This window comes from Triplophysa rosa, linkage group LG10 (assembly GCF_024868665.1).
Source record: "Triplophysa rosa linkage group LG10, Trosa_1v2, whole genome shotgun sequence".
NCBI classification, from domain to species: Eukaryota; Metazoa; Chordata; class Actinopteri; order Cypriniformes; family Nemacheilidae; genus Triplophysa; species Triplophysa rosa.
In genome coordinates this window covers 19,433,800-19,456,160 of record NC_079899.1, presented here as the reverse complement: position 1 = coordinate 19,456,160, position 22,361 = coordinate 19,433,800, and the positions used below count along the sequence as shown (strand labels likewise).

The 22,361-nt window shown below is 41.2% G+C and overlaps 1 protein-coding gene across 1 annotated transcript in view; it reads right to left on the bottom strand.

The window, feature by feature from the left end:
* The window catches only part of ank3a (ankyrin 3a), a 73,160-nt gene that overhangs the window by 13,785 nt on the left and 37,014 nt on the right, over positions 1–22,361 (bottom strand). The window contains 16 exon segments of the mRNA XM_057343599.1: positions 600–7,712; positions 8,419–8,497; positions 8,997–9,023; positions 9,324–9,446; positions 9,624–9,749; positions 9,964–10,192; positions 10,866–10,962; positions 11,159–11,360; positions 11,512–11,723; positions 11,799–11,953; positions 12,409–12,633; positions 13,614–13,646; positions 14,280–14,389; positions 14,815–14,865; positions 15,790–15,892; positions 19,657–19,780. Of these exon segments, the coding sequence (XP_057199582.1) occupies positions 600–7,712; positions 8,419–8,497; positions 8,997–9,023; positions 9,324–9,446; positions 9,624–9,749; positions 9,964–10,192; positions 10,866–10,962; positions 11,159–11,360; positions 11,512–11,723; positions 11,799–11,953; positions 12,409–12,633; positions 13,614–13,646; positions 14,280–14,389; positions 14,815–14,865; positions 15,790–15,892; positions 19,657–19,780 (9,009 nt within the window).

The following is a 22,361-nucleotide window of genomic DNA, read 5'->3' as shown; positions in this document are numbered from 1 at the left end:
TAAATATCTAGATGATGTCCTCCTTTTCTGGCCAAACATGCCTTTTCAAATTAAGAAAACTATAAACAAAGTGACTGGACAGAAAACCTAAAGGACATTCCACAAAAACTGTGTTTGGCTAGGAAAGGAAGAACAGACAGTAAACAACTTTTTAGCTACACAGCTGGTGCTCTGATTGCATATTTGAGATTTTTCTGTGAATCTATGCAGGCAATAACAATGAGCTTATACACGTGTACAAAAAATACAAATGAAACATAAAAACAGAGATTTCTGAGATGGACGAATAAGCATGCAGACAACACTGTAAAATTTGTCTTACAAAGTTCACAAACACTGAAACGGGTATAAATTCCTCAAAAACGTTCTATTAACCAAACTCAGCAGAGAGAGACCGTTCAGTGTCCCACCCTCATTATAATGATAAATTATCTGTGTAAAGTAAGGGTAGAAGAAAGGGAAGATCTGACAGTCACACAGCACAGTGATGAAAGAATGACATAAATGACAGCTACTGTTCACGCCACAGGCAATTCAATCAGTCACAACGGCTCATGCAACTAAGGATCAAATAAAATTTTCAATAAAGTTTTACAAACTAGGCTTGATCTCCGCGACGGGGGGCGACCTGCGAGCCCCTTTGTTCTTACTGCCCTCCTTCCCTCCTCCAGTCCGCTTACTCCTCCTTCTCTCACTGCCCACCGCCCTGGTGACCTTTGATCTCGAGGGTTTGACCCCTCGGGAGGAGCCAGCGGAGAGGGAGGGCTGGGACTGAGAGGGGTCCGATAGTGAGGTGCTTCGTGATGTGCTGCTGTCCTCCTCCGACTGCTCTCCCTGCGTCTGTTTCTCTTCGTCTGAAAGTCGTTCGGCCACTTTTATTGCTTCCCCGCTAACGTTCTTTAAGAACTCAATTGACTGTCTACACACTTCACTTATTTTGCCTTTACTTGCCTCGTTAACTGACCCACCAGAAGCTTTATCTTTGAACGGCAGCCTAGAAGGAACTACCAGCCTGACTGATCTTTCTGACTGCGTGGGCTTGCTTGACCTGGGAACTACCTGAGCTGTAGGAGTTGAGCTGAGTGTACTATTTCGTTTGACCTCCTTGACAGGAATTCTAGATTTGGGCTCAATCACTACAGATGCAGAATCCACTTTCCTTGCTTCTGGCCTCACAACTTGCTTAGGTTTCTGCTTTCCTGAATTGTGTGTGTTAAAACTGAACCCGGTTGCCTTGACTGGGAGCCTAGACTTGTGCTGCCTGTTCTCAGAGACGACTATACCCTGAATACTCTGATTGCTAGCACTCTTTGATTTCTCCCCAGAGTTCCTACAGAACTGAGCTTCTATCCTGCTAGCCTTCTGTAAGGTGGGTTCAGAAGATGACTGCAAATTGAACACTACACTACCACACTGGATGTAGTTGGCCTGGACGTTGGAGGACTCTAAATTATTGTTGTTATTGCAGTTTTCTGAGGGGTAATCTTTCCTGCCCGTCGTGGAAGAGTCAGTGCGCTTTCTATCAGAGTGACCCTCAGCTAACTGTGACTCCAAGCTAATGTATTCTGGAACCTGTCTGTGTGATGACTCTGCCTTAACATCAGTCAGTTCGGCTGAGCCAGAGTCTTTCTTTATAGTAATGGAAGCTGCGATGCCCATCTTAATGGGGGTGCGTAATTTGGGGTCGACCTTGGAAGCTGTGACAGTGCATGAAGTGGTGTCAGCGGATGGAGGTGCATCCGGGCAGTCAGTGCTGCCCTGCGCTGTGCTGCCTCTGGATGGTGTTATACCTGAGGTTGCCTCTACCTTTCCCTCTACAGCTCTTTCCCCTGCCTTCGAGTCAGAGGGGACTACCCCCGCATTCCTGCCCACTTTCCCCTTGTCCCCATCTGAAGTATGCTCACCAATCTGGAAAAACTGAAGTCTTTCTTCAACAAAGTCCCTCTTGCTCATGTCAATAGCACCACTGCGGGTCATCTCAAACATCTTGCCCTCGTGGAAGGGGAAAGGGTTGGGCTCACTAGTTGGGGTGCTCTCATCGGTTGGGGTTCTGGCTGGCGTGGTATCTGGCGTGGTTGCTTGTGATTTGTCGTCCACTGATAAAGCGCAATGCTTTGGATCTTCATCTTTGTTTTTAGAATCAAAAGCTCCCTCTTCTCCCGCTTTACCAGACCAGGGATCAAAATCCAAGCCTTTAGTGGCCACTGTTTTAAAGGTAGTGTTCATGCCCTCTTCTAGTTGACAACTGAAATAATTTTCTGTAAAACCTTGTCTGTCAGGGTGTCTTCCCTCCAAAGAATATATTTTCTCTTCTTCATCTTTCCCATTATCAGATTTTCTCCCAGATGACCTCCTTGCCTTTTCCCCTGACTCATCATTTGGTGTGCTTTCCTCTTCTATCACTTCAAGTTTGCTCTGGGTGAAAGTACTCACTTTTCCCTCATTGCTGGATGTTTTTGGGTCACTCAGCCCGTCATCTTCATCTTGTAGGTCATAGCCATCAAGGGAATCAATCTCAGTTGCATCAGTATCGTGAGAAAATTCAGCAGTTGTTGCTATAGAACAATCAGTAATAGATTGATCATTTCCATTCTGCTCACATTCTACCTCCTCTCCTTTTACAATGCCATTGATGCCTGGCTCCTTGTGGTGTGAGCTGTTTTTCTCTGGTTTCCTAGGCTTTACATGTTTCTCGCCCTCCTCTGCCATTTTGAATGTGTACTTTTTGTTAGGGGCAGGCTGAAAAACAGATTCATCATCACTAGAGTCACTATTGTCAGCTCCTGATGGGACAGGGGAAGGAGGCTGGACTCTTATGATCGGTTCAGCAAGGAGATGCCTGTCATGTTCCTCTTGGAGGTTCACCTCCATCATCTCTGTTTCTGCTTCAGAGGAAGGACATGACCCCCTTTTATCAGGGTCACCTTGCTCGCTTTCCAAAGGCGGTGGTGGTGGGAACTCGATGTAAGCTATGCGTTTGTCTTTTCCTCTTTTTCCAGATGAGTCTTGCTTCCTTCTTGAATGCTCTGGTGTTTGAGTGGCAGGTTTGGCTTTATCTGCTGGTAGTTCCTTAAAAATAAATGTCTTAGGTTGCTCCTCTTCCTCTGACTCTTCCGGGATTGGGCTAGGCATGCCAGTCATGGAACCTATGATAGAGTCAGGAGCTCTGGAGTTTAGGTCACAGCTGACCTCCTCAGATGTAGGTGTATCAGGAGTTACTGGACTCTTGCCTGAACTGTCCATAAATGTCACCTGCTCTAGTGTGTCATCTTCAGGACTACCCTGTGGGGATAGTGGCTGTTTCTGTTTGACAGTATAAAACGCGCCACGTGTTTCGTGTACTGTCCTGCTCTCATGGCTTACTAATTTTTTGTAAGTGCTCAACTGCCCAGTGGCAGTTTCTTTCTCATACTGTTTGCCTACTTGAATGCTGACATAAACAGGAAGAGGTTTAATGTCTGCAGTGACACCTGGAGTCACTTTTTCAATATACTCAACTTGGGTTTCATCAACACCATTACAGACTATGTTAGCAATCTGCTTTTTAGAATCCGAGTTCACTACTGATGATACATTACTAGATGACTTGCTAGCACCAGAACTAGGGTGAGATCCTGTTCTTTCAGATTTGGAGGAATCTAGTTTTAATGTGCTACTTTGATGATGGTCTATATAACTAGATGACACCATAACAGGAATTTGCGATTCCGAGTTTTTTTTTAGAGCCCCGTTGCATTTTTCAATGTTACTAGAATCTTCTCGAATTACCAACTCTGTGTAAATGATCTTTTTAGTAGTTTCTTCCTTGTTTCCATCTCTATATGAGTGCTGCTCATTCTGCGATTCTTCCTTTTGCCTATCATGCACTAACGTGTGGGTAAGCTTTGTCTTTTGGGCTTTCAGTTGCCCATTGCCATGATTTTCCCAAGTTTTGTATATTTTTCTGTCTTCACTGGCAATTTGTTCTTTACTGTAGACATTTTGGTTTGTTTTTTGGGAAGAGTTATTTGATCTATTTTTCTGTCTATCACTATGCTGATTTTGAGCTTTTCGAACATTGTAACTGTGCCCACCCTCTCTATCTTTTATGGGGCTTCTCTCAGTTTCCGAAGTCTCGGAGGACTTTGGAAGATTGCCCCCAGCAAAAACTTGATAAACAGGAAGTTTACTTTCCTGCAGCTTCCTTACAGGTGATCCTGAAGATTGTCCACGTTGGGGCCCTTTCTCTTGTTTCTGAGCCTCTGATTCAAATTTCATTCTGACCGAGCTAACTTTAGATGTGGAGGGCTGGAAATACTTAGAGGATTCACTCGCACTGCTTGCAGATGAGCAGTCCCCTTTCTTGTGGTCATCATTGTATTGAAGCAAAACCCGTCTTTCAGGGCTGCTTGGTAGACTGGCGCATTTTCTGTCATGGGAACCGTATTTATCCCTAAACCTGTCTCTACTCCAGTCTTCTCCATTTCTATGCACTGACCTCTCTGGGCTACTGCAAGTTGAGCTGGGCCCAGAACGAGTCTCTCTTGCATCTTGCCTGCGATGCTTCTTCTCGGGAGACTGAAGCTCATCATTCAGTTTTTCAGTTTTATCACGAAAAAATTGTGAGACCTCACTAAGTTTTTCCTCGGCCTCTTTGACAGTTCTGTCTACTCTGTCTTCATACTTATTTTTCTCTTTGCTTTTACTCTGCCTGTCCTCAGAAACTCTCATCCAAATAGACTTTTTTGGACTATCAGGATCAGAGGCATACTGCACCAAAGTGAGTTTGTCATAACTGTCATCTTCTGATGATCTGCCAGACCTATCAGGCTTTAGCATGAATTCTCTAACTGAGCCACCGTGTGTTCCCTCGCCATAGTAACGTGACCTGTCAATCACAGATTCATCAGAGTCTGATTGGGAGGAGTCAAACCTTTCTGAGAGGAGCATTTTGTCTGCAAACTTGTATGACTCTCCCCTTGTTTCAGATGATTCATCATCATTGTACTCTACTGAATGCTGACTCAGCAATTTCAAAGTCTTATTATCTTCCACAGGTGTGTGTATTCTGGAGTCCAAATAGCAAGGAAGAGACTCCTCAGGTTCTATGTTGTCATGTTGTTCATTGCCCATCCTATTTTGCAGTTCTTTAATTCCACCTTGACCTTGATATATGTACATTTCCTTCTCAGGGTGATTTTTGGTTTCTCTAATAATAACTTCAGTTGGTTCTGCTTTATTTCATTTCTCAATGTGAACCTCAATAATGCGCTCAACTTTTGGCATTGGATCTATAGGACTAAGGGAATGCTCTGCACTTTCACTGCTGTTTTTGTGCTCAAACAGGCCTGTTAACTCTCTGGATGGATTCTTCCCAGACTGGAAGGCCTTCATTATGTCTCGAACAGACATGGTCTCTTCCATCCTCTCAGATGCAGCCTCTTTAGCTGGGGGTTTGTGGTACACCATTCTTGTAGTTGTTGTTATGTGAGTTTCCTCTTTGACCCGCATGCCTTTGGACATTGCATCATCCTCTGCATTGACTCTAGCTTGATAAGCTTTTACTCTTTCTTTAATGGATCCACCTGGTGATCGTGGCTCATTGTCAGCACACCGTAGTGGAGGCTTTGCCATCCTAGCCTCCTCCAATACTTGTTCCTTAGGATCCTCTGGAGGCTCATAACTTCTTATGACATGTACAACTTCAGTGCGTGTTTCAGTAATGACTGGGGGAATCTCCTGAAAGAGCCCTTTGGGGCCCATTCCCTCTGCACTTTGGGGAGCTGAAGGCGTTCTCTCACTACGAGTCTCGAAGCCGCTGTCTGAGAGCGGACTCTTGTCTTGGTCATGGGAGACATCATCTGGAGAGTCGAGTGCTATTTCGGGGCCAAACAATGCATCGGCTAACTTTGACAGTTCTTTCTCTGAAGGGGAATGCCGCATGTTTATTGGAGGCATTTTAAGCTTATGCTCCTGTAATGCCATTGCAGGTTTTAGGACACGTTTCTGTTTCTCCTCTCCTTCTCTCCTTGATTCTTCGGTTCTTTGTTTAGCCTCTACTATTTTAGAAAGAGAGCTTGTGCCAATGTCATTGGTTAGGTAGTCAACTACTTTGGCAAGATTGAAATCTCTGTCTGAAACTGGTTTCGTTTTGACTTGAGGGGCTAGCGTTTCGTATCGAGGGGGGCATCTCCATTCATTTTGTGGATTATCATCAATGTCAACCTCTAGGACATCTTCTGTCTTGCTGTTTTTAATATTTGCTTTACTCTCCCTTAAAACATCCTTGCTTAGAATTTCACTAACTTTGACCAGGTCCTGTTTGACCTTTTCTACAATCTTAAAAGGCTCCTCGTCATCTACTTTATGTTCTTTAGAATCAGATGGATAACCTTTGGAAGTTGAAGTTGTATCAGTTTGCAAAAGGGCAGACATTCTGATTAAGTCCTCCTTCATTTCTGCCACATCTTTTAGTATCTCCTGGCTGTTGGATAAAGGGGATGAGATAGTGGATTTGAGTGTCCCTGTTAATAAGGGAGTTTTCACAGGGGACAGAGTTCTGGCAAAAGAGGACTGATTCTGGGCATTAATCTCCTGAAGCATGGCCTTTCTGGGGGACAGGAGAGCAGCTGTTGACATGGAGACTTCAGGGAGCTTTTTGAACTGGTGTTCTGGCAAGACATTTATAACAGAATAGACAGGCACAGTTATAGTGCTAGAGGTGACAGAAGTGGTAGAGTTGGGAGGAGACCTAAGGGAGGGATATAATGAGCTTGACGCAGAGGAACGAATAGAATGGTAAGAGGACGATGGAGTGGAAGACATTGACTTTAGAGTGCCATAGCCAGCAGAGCAAGAATTCAACGTTTTTTCCACTTCATCAAAAGCGGCATTTACACTTGTTGTTGCTGCATTTGTTGTGGCTTGAATCCTTTCCTGCAGAGTGCTGTTAAGATGCGTTGTTGGGGAAGAGGAGCGATACTTGGTTGGGGAAGCTGTCCCATTGATCAATGCTGCAGTGGGTGAGACGGATTTCAATGGTGAGGAGAGTGATGACAAGAATCCTCTGGCAGAGCCAGAGGCATCAGTGTTAGCCCTGATAGAGGAAAAGCCTGGGACAGTTTTAATGGGGGAGCAGGATGCTGAAGGGTTTGAGGTTACGACAGTCTTGTAGGGCAAACTTGAGCTGTACATGTTTAAAGAGGATTTAGGTGAGGCTGGAGGAGTCATAGCAATAGAGGATCTTTCCAGCAAAGTCCCTCCAGATGGTACTGGGGAAGTCCTGGCTGACAGGCCCGCAAGGCCTTTAACTGAAATGGGTTCTGGAAAACTCTTCCCTGGAGAGGACAAAAGGGTTGGCGAGGCTTGGACTGGGTACTGGGCACCTTGAACTACAGTCTTTATAGGTGAGGAGATGGTTCTGTAAGATCGAATTGGTGATGCAATGTCGCTGGCAGATTTGACAGAGGGCGCTGGTGAGCCTCCAATGACGGATTTGATGGGAGAAGCAGAGTTCACAGACCACACCGACCTCATTGGGGAGGCTGAGGGGGTGTTGGATGACGAGCTGGAGAGGGAGCCGAATCCAGACTTGGCCTGGCTAGGCACATTGACAGGAGAGCTGTTTGCCCAGGCCTGGTAGGAGCGCGTCGTAAAGACAGGCTTGTAAGCGTAGCCAGAAGGCTGCGGCGGTGTGGTTTTTGGAGTGGTGTTATGACCTCTTTCAGCTGCTTCTGGTATAATTAAATTAATAAACATAACATAAAGCAAACAGAAATAGTTAAAAAGAGAGAGAAGAGAAAAAAGAGAAAGGCTTAGTCAGAGGAAATCCTAAACAAACAGCAGTTGGAAATTCTTTGGAAAAACTGTGAAAACGTGAAACAAACCTGCAAACAAATGAAATGTCATTTGTTCAGAACTTAAATGGTTGAAGATGTAAAACTAACCCTAATCAGCACTTTAAACAAAATAGACCAACAAACTAAAAATATTCTAACACACATTTAAATGAAAATATAAACTATTCAAAATGGAAATACACAAAACAAAACAAAATGAAGAAACAATGCCATAAATTAACAAAAATAAGTAAGTGGTAAAAGAGTAATATTAAATTCCAAAGTTTTTTATGATGAACATCTACAAGATGAACAGTACAAAAATACAATGGGCAATACACAATCATGGAAGCAAATCATATGAAATGTGAAACAATGAAAACAAAGACATAATCAGCACACCAATAAAAAATCCAAACAAAGGGCAAAACAATTAACAAACAAACAATGTAACTGTCTATGTGTAATGTACACAGACACTTCATACTGGCAGTTCTATTTCTGAAAAATTGAGAAATATGAGGTTTTTAAAGCTTTTTATAGATTTTTATCAAATTCCAGAGTAAGAATGAAGTTTTGAATAAAAGCATATATGACTCACTGGATGCTGGGTCGGCCAGATAGCTGTAGCGTTTTCGCAATGCTAAAGAGGCAAAGGTATGGCGTCGATCTTTGTCATTCTGCAATAACAAAAAAGTAAAAACTTGATAAAAGTGATAAAAAGCTGCTAATTTACAATTCTATTAAAATAACTGTGACGATTATTAATGAAAACATTTATGTGGGTCTTTTACTTTCACAAGTAATTCAAAGTATTTCAAGGTCTTTTGATTTTGTAAAGACCAGTTCTTTTTTGCTCTTTTCTTTATCTTGTGGTACATTCACATCAAAATGTGGTCCATTGAGTGAGTGTCGACTAAAGAAATATATTTCCTATTAGTGTGAAAGTTTGGTCTTGTCCAGTGTCTAACTGTTCCATTTTGAAATTAAATCAAAGAAAAAAAATCTGCAAAAGAGATAAAAAATATTTCCACCAAGCCACAAAAAAGCAACACTTCAAATCCACTGATAAACAGAAATAGAAGTCATGCGCTTGCCTGACTTCAGCCAATGAGAATAAGCATATGATCATGTAATCCCACACTAAAGGCAAAGGTGCACAAAGTATGTCATATTTACCTCATCATCAGGATCCGACTCCATTTCCTAACATTTCCCACGATGCATTGCAGTAACAGATAATGCAGCAGCAGCCGATGGCGATGGGTAGATAAATTAAAACGATGGTCGCATGAGAGGAGACAAAGTAAAGGAGCAGAGATTGGACAGTAAATGAGTCGAAAGGTAAAAATGGAAACACAGAAGAGCAAGAAAGTGACAAAGAAAGTGCTGAATAATGTTACGGCAAAAGCAGCAACAGAAATAGTTCTGTGACCATTTTATATTTAAGTTGAAGGCTATAGAAAACATCAAAGGAAATGTCGTTGAATCATGTTTTTGCTTTACCTTTCTGTGTGTTGGCAGTGTGAAATTGAGGTTACAGATTGCACTTTGTGGCAGTCCTTTTGCAGTTTTGGGATCTCGGAGGAAAGATATTCTCCCACATGGCTCTTGACCCATATCTCTGACCTACACAGAACACGAAAAACGTCCATTCACACAATATACATGTGCTTAAACGTCACATTGGAACATCATGTCATCTAAACAAGACAAAATATATAATATACTGATATACTAATTACAATTTATTTTAGGATTATTAGGATGGATTACTGAACTGCTTAATGTTAATGTCTTTCAAACCTTGATATTGAATGGAAGCCGGTTCTCTTTGAAGGCATAGAAATGAAAAATAAGTGGCTGGCCACTCTTTGTCAGAGAGGAGATGTTGCCGCAGCAGTCTACATAAATGGGCTTGCCCTCCAGAATCTGTCAAAGAAGGAATCATCATTAAGTTTATGTCTCTATAATATTTATGAATGATCAGGAAAAGATTATTGTATCTATGGGTATGGGACAATGTAAATGTCCATCAAATCTGGATTTTCATAAAATCAAAACACTGTTCATGTTTAATTAATGTGTACTGTATATAGCATGTCCAGCTTGTATGTGTGCACCAGCATACGTTCCAAATCCACACCTCAATATCTTTGCTCCTCGCCACCTCCTCAAAGTTCTCCTGCTGTTCTAGAGTTTTGTCGACTTTGTCGTCAGTCATGCAGAAGCAACGCAGACGGGACTCAACAGGGTCGATCACTTTTGCAAACACCACAAACTTGGCCAGGTATGGAACACAGATCAGCTCTCGGTACAACTGAGATGCTAAACCCACCGTCTCACTGATCTGATGACAGTCCGCCAACCAAAATCTACAGGGAGAAATGGAGAGGAGAGAGGATGAAAGAATAGAGGAGGAAAAGGGAAGGAGAGAAGCCCAGAGGGGATCAAAACATTGCAGTATATTTTTTTTCATTTCACAAATATTTACATTCTCGGTTACATCTACATGGCAAGAAAGACATGTGTCTTGGATTCCAGATCAAAACTCAGCTACACTCAACACAAAAACACAATCTTTATACAAAGAGCCTACTGGTTATTTGCTTTAGCAAAAGCCATTAACCCTGATGTAATTGATTACTTTTATATGGCAAAAAATAAGATAGCTTCAACTGTATTTAACCCAAAACACACATATTCCAGTGAAAGTCAGTGAACACGGAAAGCTAAGCAGAGCCACAGTATTGTTTATATAAAAGGTGTGTGTTTTTGTAAAAAAGCTGGAAGTTTATTTGAACCTCTTTATGACCTTATCTACATGTATATTGGTTTGGCCAGGCGGAAGTAATGTTTGCAGTCATTTTTTTTAACTGCCGTGTGATGTAAACATGCAAGTAAACAAGACAATTTAATGTGGGATTGAGATGTCCTCCACTTCAAAACAAGAAAATGATTTGTTTCTCTGCATCTGATATATTTGATATCAGCAGGGACATTTACAAACACAAACTGTAGAGGTCATGATAGATGTGTGCATCTCACCTGGCAGATACGTTTGTGGTAAAAGACACACAGTCTGTGACAAAGGAGAGTGGAGTGGTCCCAGTAATGTCTTCCCACTGTGCAGGTGAAGTTCCACCTAAAAAAAAAAAAAACACAAAACACTAAAGTGGACCTCTACAGAGCCTGCAAATTATCACAACATTATCACATTACTGTCAACACATATTACTAGGGACATCATCTTTCAATACAATACTGTGTTGAGATAAAGTGGTATGTATTTCCATTTTCTGTAATAAAACACAATACATACACCGACACTGCTGACATACCTGTAATGCTACAGAGCAGTCTTAGGCAGGGGGCGGATTCTCCTTTGCGTCCAACAGCCTCTTTGGATCTGGGTGGTACAGGGATTGTCATGGTAATGGGTTTGTGGAATTTTCTCCTCCTGGGCTCCACGGTAACAATCGGGCTAAATGATGCTCGGTTACCAATGATGGTCCGCACCATATCCCCAGGCACTGGCTGTGCCTGAGAGAGAGCAAAGAGAGGGAGAAAATAAGTGGAAAGGAACTGTGGTGTTATGCACAGTGTTTTGAAGATCACTGCATTCATTTAAAGCACGGACTGTCCAAAACATCTTTGACATTTCCATTTAAAAGCGTTTAATAATCCCATTTACCTGCAATCCAACACGAATTTTCTTAGTAAGTGCCCCATGAGGAAAGGAAGCCTTGACCATAGGAACTGCGTCACTGCTCAAGACTCCACCCTCTGGCCCCATGTGATCACTTTCCTGCTTGATGCGTGACACCACCGCAAAGTATTGTGGGAAATCTTTTGTGATTATGCGGCAGATGCGCTTCTTTTCAAGCTCTGCCGGGCTGTCCATCTCTGTAATTAAAAGCATTATTAATTTGTGAAGTTATTACTGGATGGTTTCAGTAACGGCATTAGCTATTTGATTACCCTCGTCCATGCCGTTCAGGATAGAGGTGAGCTCGGTCGCTTTACAGTCGTAATGATGTTCTTTCCAGGTCTCGCCGTTATCGCTGCGTAGGATGATTAGCTCTCTCTCCTTTCCTCGCATAGAGCCAAAATGAGGGGTTTCTACGATCACAGGCCTGAAAATGAATCACAGGACAGTGAAACTGCTGAGCTGCGGGTAAAATTATGACAATGGCTTTATAGAAAAAGAAATGAATGAGGTAATATTAGTACACGATTGTTAGAGGCCATTCACATAGGACATGTTCTCAGGTTCAAAAACAGCTAAGAGAAACAAAATTGACTTGAATAAAATGCAGATGTCTCAAAATCTTTTAACTTGACAGTGTCATAAAAACACGAGTTGCTAAAACAGAGCAAGACGCATCGCATTCGCAACATTGAAAATGACTCATGTGCATGTTTTACATTCAATAGCAAACAATTCAAAACAACTGATGCAGTTCATCCAAGATAAACCTTTTTTTGCATCATTTACATTGTTTATGCATTTAGGAGCTTTTAACCCAAGCATAGGCTATACATATTTGTAAAACTGCACATAATTTGAGTTAAGATGTTGAAACTATACCCCAAAAACTGTGCCCCAGCTGGCCCCATCTCCACCAGTCTACTGACAAGGCCTTCACCCTCCACCATAGGGGGAGGGTATGCCAGGCGATGACGCTTTGCCAGACGACAGGTGATCCGGGTAGGTGCCTGACACTTCCTGGGTGGAACGATTATACGCATCCCATCATGACGACTTCCTCTCATCGATCCACCCCGGGCATCGACCATGAAACTCACTAGGAACCTGCATTAGGATAATAAAGGGTTAACAAAGACAGACAAAAAGAGAGAAAGAGGGACACCACGCTAACCCACTACACAGACACGAACGAGTGTGAGACGATTCCCATGCTGTGATCACAGTACACCCAACAAACTTGGTGAAAGAGAGGGGGTGAAAGAAAAGGTATATACGGAAACATAGAAAGTAACAGCAAGAAAGAAACCACAGACCATTGAAAGAGAGAGAAAGAGTTTAGTCAAGACAGAGGATAAAACAATTAAAAAAGGAGAAGTGACAGTGCTTCGAGCTGTTAAACCTGGCAGCATGTCGTCACTCATACATTATCCCAAAGTACCAAAATATAGTCAATGTTTAGACACAACTCAGTGTGGAAAGCTGAAAATATTATCAAAATATGATCATGTTTACTGCCAAGATCAATTGTTTCGAAGCAGTGATCAGTGATCAATAGTGTGACCCGTAACACCTCCACAGATGAATCCCAAGACACCCATTATCAACTGGTTAAAAAGTAAGAGATTAACCAATGCTGTGCATCTTCCCTGAATGTTAATAACACATTTTTCTTTAGTGATGAGTGAGTTCAATTACATCAGTGTTTCTTTAATAAAATAAAAAATCATCTACTTGTGCAAGTAAAAAATGTTTCATTTTTATACACCCTTGTGTCTTTCCAAACCCATATGTTATTTCTTTCACTGAAGACAAAAGTAGAATTTCTTTCAATTATCGTCATACTGGTTTCATTCTGGATTGGAAGGACATGAGGGTGAGTAAATAACAATGACAAATCATGTGCGTGAAAGTCCATTTCCTTGAACTAAAGACACACGGGTGTGGAGGAGCGCTCACACGGATGAGGAGAGATCAAACAGGACACCGGAGAGAAAGAGGGAGGACAGATGGAAAATAGAGGGAATAGACAAGTGAGAGTAAAAAAGCTTTAACAAGAGTGATGTCACTGGACTCTGTGTGTTCACCTGGAGTCATACTGAGGAAGCGGAGAGGAAGGGCTGCAAAAGGAAAAATGAACGAAAGAAAAACAGAACAGAAAGCAGGAGGTAAACAAAATAAACAACATTCATTATTACAATCGTCGTTGTGGCAACATGACAGCTGACATACATATGAGACATGAAGCTGATATGAAACGAAATCTTATGTATAACACTGCAAGAAATTAAACGAAAACTTAAAACAGAAAAATATGCCATATGCTCTAAAGAATGCAAAGCTCATCATGCATCCTCAAAAACAATGGTGGTATCATTATTATTGCCAATGACATGCTGAATCCCCCTTATAGTTCAGCATTTTTTTATTATCATGTATAATGTGAACACAAGTTTTACAAATTCAAGCTGTCGATCTATGCCATTAAATCTTAAATGTGTGTAGTGAGTGTTTCACATTTATTTGTTATAAAGCCTCATTTAGTGCATATATGGGTGATTCTTCAAATAGGGGGAACTTTTCTATTATCTAGAACAATTTTATTAAAACAATTTTAATTCAAAGTAAAAAAAAGTTCCTACGTGAAGAATTACCCATCAACAAATAATGCCATATATAAACACTACTTTTGTATCACTGTAAATAGTATTTTTGTAAATGGTACAGTGCCATAGAGAAAAACAAGCTCTTACCCAGAATGCACAGGACTGCACACAGTGTTGTGTGAGTGATCCACTGTGTCAGGGGTCCAGCTGTATCGCCTCATACACTCGCTGTTGTATTCGCGAGTGACGGCGAGATGCTGTAAAGACATTCAAACATATATATTTCAAAGTGAAAATTTGCATAACTTGTAAAAGTGAGCATGTTTCCAAAATACAAAAAATTAACAAAGCTAGAATTTAATTGTTACATACTATATCTCAAGTTACCTAGAGAACCCTAAACCTGAGTTGAGATGAAGCATGGCATTAAACAGGACAATCATGAAAAAATAAAAAACATGGGAAACAGTACAATGGGTTCATAGAAATGCCCATCTGCCTGGAATAGACAAACACAAAGCTGTAGATGGGGACGAGCTTCAGTTTAAAAACAAACAATAACAGGCAAACACCACTGAGCAAAAGACTGAAAGCAAAGAAATGTGTGTGGGCTGTTGTGTAACGGAGGGATGAAAACTATGATGTAACTATAGAGTGATGATGTAACAGCCACGGCCTGTACCTTATTCTGAGGGTCCACCATGTAGGAAATGTCTTTAAAAACACTGTGAAGCTTTAAAACAAATACAGACATACGTACGTTTAGCTTCAAGTCTGTAAAGGGTGACCCTAATACTGTCAGATGCAGGGAGTGAGGAGGATTAAAAGTGTTTCTCTGGCTGTTTCAAAATCTAGTATGCTACCTACTGTAATTAACTTAACCTGAACTAAGCATTCAATAGATCCCTATTAAAGTTGTCTACGGTAGGCAGCTAACTGGGTTTTGAAGTACAGCCTATTTCTCCATTTGCATCTGACCCTAAAGCAAAAATAAACATATATTTATTAATCAGTGGTGAGTTGAACAAAAGTGTTGTGCATGTTAGTTTTCTAAACTAACATGGGTTAGTTTATCTAAAATTGAACTTTTCTTTCATCATGTACGCAAGTGAATACAGCATTTTAGCGAACATTTAACTATGACTGTCTCACTACATTAATACATTCTTTAGGAATTGTGCGGTTTCGACAGTCTGGTATCAATTACCCTAAGTAAAATGGAAAGATAAACAGAAATCCAAAAGGAAAGCACATAACGGAAAAGCCTGAGAGAGCATCTGCCAGGCTGTTATGTGTGTAAGTGTATCCAAGTCTGACTCTCACTTTTCCCAGCTTCCAACGTCTTTCATTTGTCTGATGATAGACTGAGTTCAAACGAGAAAGAGACAAAGTTTCAATCTAATAAGAGTTTATTTAAAGACACATTTGGGAATTAAAATGTGAAGCCGATTCAATTTGCATGGCGGAACTTTTCACAAATCCCATGGGACCCACAAAAATGTTCTAGGACAGCTTGATGTTTTGTGGAAAGTCCTGGGTGGACTTTATGCAATTGTAGGAAGAATGCCAGCAGATAAACAATAAATCTTTGGATGTGTAGGGTTACGGCTAAAGAGAGAAAGACAGAAACAAGAGATAAAGAAAGTGGGATTCTTACCGTATCTTTAGTGGGCGCCAACATCTCTTCAATCATCATGCTGTCTCGAGCGAAGGAGCTTCTGTTCAGAGTGTTGGACCTGTCTGAGCTGAAGGAGCGCAGACTGGAGTGTGTAAGAGGTTCACATATGTGTCCACACACAAGCAAGCAGACACACAAACACGAAGCGAAAGACACATACAGGGACGAACACAAAACAAAAACACAAAAATTACAACATGCAACATCCAGGGATAACAAAATCAAAACCCTTCTGAGAGGGGAGACGAACATCTAATGGACAGATAGAAGGAAGGTAGAAAACCGAAGTTGGAGGATGTGTGGAAGATTTAATAAATAAGTAAGGACAACTATGTCAAACCTAGAGGTTTAAGTTTGAGGTCTGAAGTTTAGAGATGGTTCACCCAAAAATGAAAATTCTATAATTATTTTCTCGCCCTCAAGTTGTTCTAATCCTGTGTAAATTTTGTTATTCTGCTGAAAACAAAGAATGATATTTGGAAGAATGTTTGAAACTAAACAGTTCTGGAGCAACATTGACTTCCGTAGTATGGAAAAAACTATCATGGTACTCCCTTGAAACGTTTCGTTTCACACATTCTTTAAAATATCTTCTTTTGTGTTCTGCAGAACAAAGAATTTGACACAGTTTTGGAACACATTGATTGTGAGTACTATTCCTTTAAAGAGATTTTTGGTAGAGATTGTGAGTGGTGCTTATAGGTTGATAGGATGTGGTGTATGGTTGCCAAGGAACTCTTATGTGGTTGCACTAAAGGAGTCCCTTTAGTGTGCACTTACTAGCATCAAAAGAGCTCTAGATAGTTCTCAAATATTTTCTGATGAAAACAGTATGCACTCTTCTGCAGTGCTTTCAGAAACGTCTGGACCTCTGCAGGGCCGTCTGAGTTGGTTGCACGGTGCACGTATGAGAAAATTCTGCAGCAGTCAGCAGGATAAAGGTACAGCACTATTCTGCACTACACAGAGGAGAAAGTGTTTGTGTTGATGAAATTGTTTATTTGCGGCCTGGTTTTTAGATGAATGAGTTAACAACTTTCTATCGTCCCTTCCTGTGCCCCTCCCTATCACTTCGGCTTCATTTGTCATGATATGCATTATTTTTATGGTTCTAAATCGTTGAAGCAGCCAGCTCACCCTTCTCTGCACTACTCTCTCTCTCTCTTTATTTCTCTCCCCTGCATTAGCTTATCACACTTTTTCCTTTACCATTTCATCATTCATCATCACTACAGTATACTCTCTCCCTCTCTTAAACTGTTTTACTTTGAACATTGTACAAGACGGCTGTTCAGAGCTAAAATAACGACAGTAAAATGGTATTGGGTTTTTGCATGCTTGTGAAACAAAGACTGTTACTCCTATCATATGTCTTCTACATCATATACTGTGGTCACGTTGTGTAAATACAGTATGTGGGTGTTTGAAAGCACAATGTAAATTCTTGTCGTGGAGGCTCTGGTGTAATATCTAGGCATTGGGTTATTTTATAAAAAAGAAAAACTAGTGAACAATAATGCATGCTTAGACCTCTGCATCTATTCTCTTATTTAGCAAGAAACTGATCTGTGATGACTTTTGTGAATAATGCATTGATTGAGAAACCAATGTCAGTGCCGTCAGCGATTTTCTCTAAGAAACTGGTCTAGTCTGCTGAGCGAAGCCTTTGTCCCTGGATGTTACATAGCAAAACAACGCAACTAAATCGAAACATATAAACACAATCCATGCCACGCTGAACAAAAAAGTAAGCAACCAAAACATAGTTAGCAATACTAATCACTTCCACAACATTTCACAAAACACAACTACTGCCCACATTTCCTGTTAGTAAACTACTCCTACAAACATTTCTGAAACTTCTGCGAATGTTTTTATGGCTTTGTGTGACTGATAAGAAGCATGTTTGGCTTCGGAGCCGGGTAGAACAAACCGAACCTCATCACAAGAGGACCTGCCGGATTGAGAGACCAGAGTTCCAGTTGAGATGAGCTGAGATGCAGGTAGTTCTAGATTTGCTCTATCTAGCAGAGGAGCTCAGGCTTCAGTGTTTATGAAAGAAATGAGACTCTACAGAAAGGCACTGCACCAGATGACACAGTGGAGTGAGGCATGATGGGAGTTGTAGTATGGAAAGGGGCAGCGACAGAGACGACAGCTACGGAAAGAGAAGACGAAACTAACAGAAAGACAGCGAGTTCGTACTTACCTTATCCTGGGGCTAGAGAAAGTGAGAGAAGCGAAGAAAAGAGAGTAAAATGTACCGGAGGTGGTAGAAGCAGTGAGTTAAGCATGGCACTGAGGCTCTGCCACAGCATGTGTTGTGCTCCTAGACAGGACTGTGTGATCGAGTGTGTTTATATATTTAGAACAACACCGAAACCCCTGTTTAAGAGCAAACAATGCCAGGCTGATGCTGTTAACGAAATAAAAAGAGGCAGCAAATATGAAGAACATTATCATTAGCATCAACATTACTCATGAGATACCGCAGCATCTGTACCAGAACTCCAAGAGAAAAAAAGAAAAATTGCTTTTCTAACACAAAACTTTTCCAGTATGAAAGAACCTTACCTTACCTCTTACCTGGACTAAGCATCAAGGACTGTGAGTATTTTGCAAGTGATGTAATTATACCAATAATCTATAAAACTCATTTGAATTACATTTGACTATTTATTGTCTCTTGTGCAAGCGAACCGCAGCATCGATTTCCAAATACAGCAAACTGTAAAGCTAAGCTAGGCTACACTACAGCAACAAACTAAAATTACTTCTATTTAATATCAATAAAACAAAATAAATCAATCCAATCTGCCATAAACTGGTAAGGTTTCGTAATATAGATGCTCTATATACAACAGGCTCTACAGCGTGCAATCTGAAACCAAAGCTGACTTTTTTTCTCCAGCTCACACACCCACAGTGTCACGCACCTTCCAGTCTTTGTCACTCATCGTTCCTTTTCTGGTGATGATGTCATTGTTTTAGGTCATTATGTCCTGTCCTCGGACACTATAAGCACTAACGCACCAAAGCCAACCAATCGGATCTTACTGTGCCTTACAACAACAGCAAATCAGGGTCCATTGTGCCACATAATGCTCACACGGCACATGGTACCTTTCTATTCTAGTGTGTCATCTTTAAATCTCTCAACTGCTATATTCATTCATCTGTCATCTCATTGCAAAAATAAGCACATATACTGTTAAGCTGACCTCTGGAATAAAAGGACAGGATGTATTTTAGCACAAAACAGATGTGTGCATAATATATCTTTATAATTCTATTACTAAAGTATATGCTTTGTAAGTGTCATTATTCACTGCCACATAAGAACATTTCTTCTTTAGATCTGTTTATCAGTTTTGTAGTAAATTAGAAAGCCACACAGCTAGAATAAAGCACAGAATCCTTCTAGATTAGAACAAACCCAGACAGTTACGTTTGCAGACTACAGTAGTATTACTATTTGTAACTCCATTTCAAAAAACAACTATTGGTAAATATTATTGTCAAAAGAGCCTGAGGCCATGTGGACAGTGCTCCAGACTGACCCAAGTTTGCCCGACTCATGGTCCTTTCCAGTCCTGTTGCCCTCTCTTCTCTCAGTCAATAGCAGTTGAATAACACACCATGTTAAGTTTTCTGGTTGCTTTTCATGAAGACAAACTGAGTACTACCCCAACTTCTAAACCTACTCCGAAACCTACCCAAATTATTCATTTTGCACCTGCCATAAGAACATTGCAACCTCATAAACATAATTTAAATGCAAGGAACCAGCACAAGGAAACGATGCTTTACAAACAAGCAGCAGAACAGATAAATGAGCCCTATTACCTGGCAGAGCGAGCTCCGATACTGAAACCCATGTATCCCTCCTGTGGTAAAGAGTCGTCCCCCAATTCTCTCAGGTCCTGCGGCCGAAGATACTTCTCGGTCTCTCCGGTCATTGCATCCTCACCTACAGGTATAGGAAAAGCCAAAGATGAACTCACAAAGATGTACAGGTAAGGTGACCTGTCAGCAGCCGCGGCGGTACGTTTCCTTCCCTTCTATTTCATTCAAATCAAATGAAACTCACAGGAAACATTATGACAGTGTCAGACTGTCAGTCCATCTGGATCAACTTCCTGCTGAACCTACAGCCCATTTCTTTGCTTGCTACTACGTCATGGCACCCCGGTCACACGCACACGTCCAGCTCGCAGCTTCTCAATTATTAATCGATGTCACGTAACACCTGCGTGTTTTCTGAAGTCCCACGTGAATAACAGTAGCTTAGGTGGCGATATTTCACCGAGACGTCGAGGAAACGCTTTAGTGCTGCATCAGGACATCACTGCGTCTCAGCTACAGTAAGAAGTTTCCATCACACTCCCAACACTTACAACCAAGAGTACTTTAATAAATAATAATATACAAATATGACTAACAGAACAATATCATAGACCACTGTCAAGAACAAAGTTACCATAAAGGAATCATACAAAACACCACAGCTATATTTATTCGTATGATTCGTTATTTAGTATTATATTTTTTATGATTTATTTGTAGCGGACTTTGTCGACGTCATCATTAGAGCAACAGACTGGTAAGTGCATAACCGCGCAAATTAACAACAAACACCGACACTCTTGCGATAAAGCACATTTAAGCTAGTAAACGTTTTCAGGCATTTTACCCGACAATGACGCTTAAATGCCCTATAGGTAGGAAGCTATAACGTTAAAGGTTTTGAGAGACCGCCAACATTTCTCGCTCTCATAAACGCGACTTCTGCTCGTTCTCTCTCCCGGTGCTGCAGCCCCTCCCCTCCCGCTACTGGACTCCTCCGTTCCCCTCACCGGATCTCTAATTCCCTTCTCCGGTACCGTATTAAGGACTTAATGACAACGCACAATTATAAGAACGACTAATTGAGGATATTGTCTAAAAATAGAAAACACTACATTTTAAGTCGTTCACGGTTTCAGAACTGCAACATTTAACACCATTTCGAAACGGCGCCTAACCGGTGAATGCTGTATGCAGCAGAGCTGTACAAAACACCGCAGTATACAGATACACCGACACTCACACAAAAGCGCTGCCATATCCCGCTCCAATACAGATATATCCGTTACTGACGTATTCCCTCGTTCGGTGAAGTCTGTATCCTTCTAGAAAATGAAATGACCGATGAAGATGTGTTCCGCTTGGTCATGTGAGTCGGTCGTCCCGAGCCGACCAGAACTCTCGTGGCACTGGTGGAGCGAGATTTACATCCGTTCATTCGCCCGGTAAAAGTTAAATCAGAAGGCAGCCCGGGTCAAGAGAAGGAGGATCTACCGAAGCTCACATGGGAGATACACTCCAGCTCGCGCACGCAAACAAGCGAACACACTGAGAAAGAGAGCCGGTCCTGTGTGTGTGGTGCAAAAGATTTTTGCAGGTCCAGCAGCAAGTGCGGGTCTGGTAGCAGGTGGTAATAAGATACCAAGTACTGTCAACACAGTTACCTCAAGAGAATGAACGGAGACCGCGTTAGCACTTCTATAATGAGTGTGTGTTCACAAAATAGTGAAGCCTGAAATCCCCAATGGTCTAGGGACCAGTCAACTGTCCCAATGGGGAATACAAAAATGTTAAATAAATAAAAATTCACACAGAAAAGTTTGTGTGAGGTTTAGAGAAATATTCAGCTCTATAAAAAATGCTTTATAGTAAATGAGAAGTGATTTTATAGCTATCAACTAAGGTCTCATCAGGCACATGCTGGGAAATTACTGCAGAACATTCTTAAAACTCATTAGGAAAAGTGTTAAAGAATGTTACATAACTGTAAGGACCTTCACCTCCCTCTCTCTCTCTCTCTCTCTCTCTCTCTCACCCGCAACACACACACTTTTCTAACCATGTCTGTATTGTGTTGTACTGGGTCCTGTTCTCTGGATGTGTAGCCTATAATAATAAATAAATAATAGCCTACATTTAATAAAGTAGAAATAAGAAGAAAGTAGAATAAAGAAAAAAACAGTTGAATAGAGGGACTAAATGATTACTTAAAATGTACAATTCTTTACCATATTATAAAGAAGTGTGTATTTTAGAAAGAAGTTAATGATCAGAGTGATGAGACCTACACTACCTGCACAGCTAAGGATTACACAGGTAATTTACTGAATAACCTATGGATCTATTATAGGCTTTTACAGTACAAACACACACACACACACACACACACACACGTGCACTAATGCTCTGCTTTACACAAATCAAACATACAGTTTTATTACCATGTATGCATCCAATTGTTTTGTTTCAAGATCAAGGTCTCTCTCTCAATCATGACTCTATTTAGTTAGCATCTCTCTCCCAGGTAGAGGTGAGACACCTGTAGGATTCTGAGCGTATCTGCTGACACACATGGTAACCATACACCACCACAGTGATCGTAACCATAGAAAGGGTGCAGCAAGGGACATTAACCTCATGAATATTTCAGCCAATGCACTGGGAGAGTTAAGCATCATACTCGACATGTGGAATGTTTTCTTCTT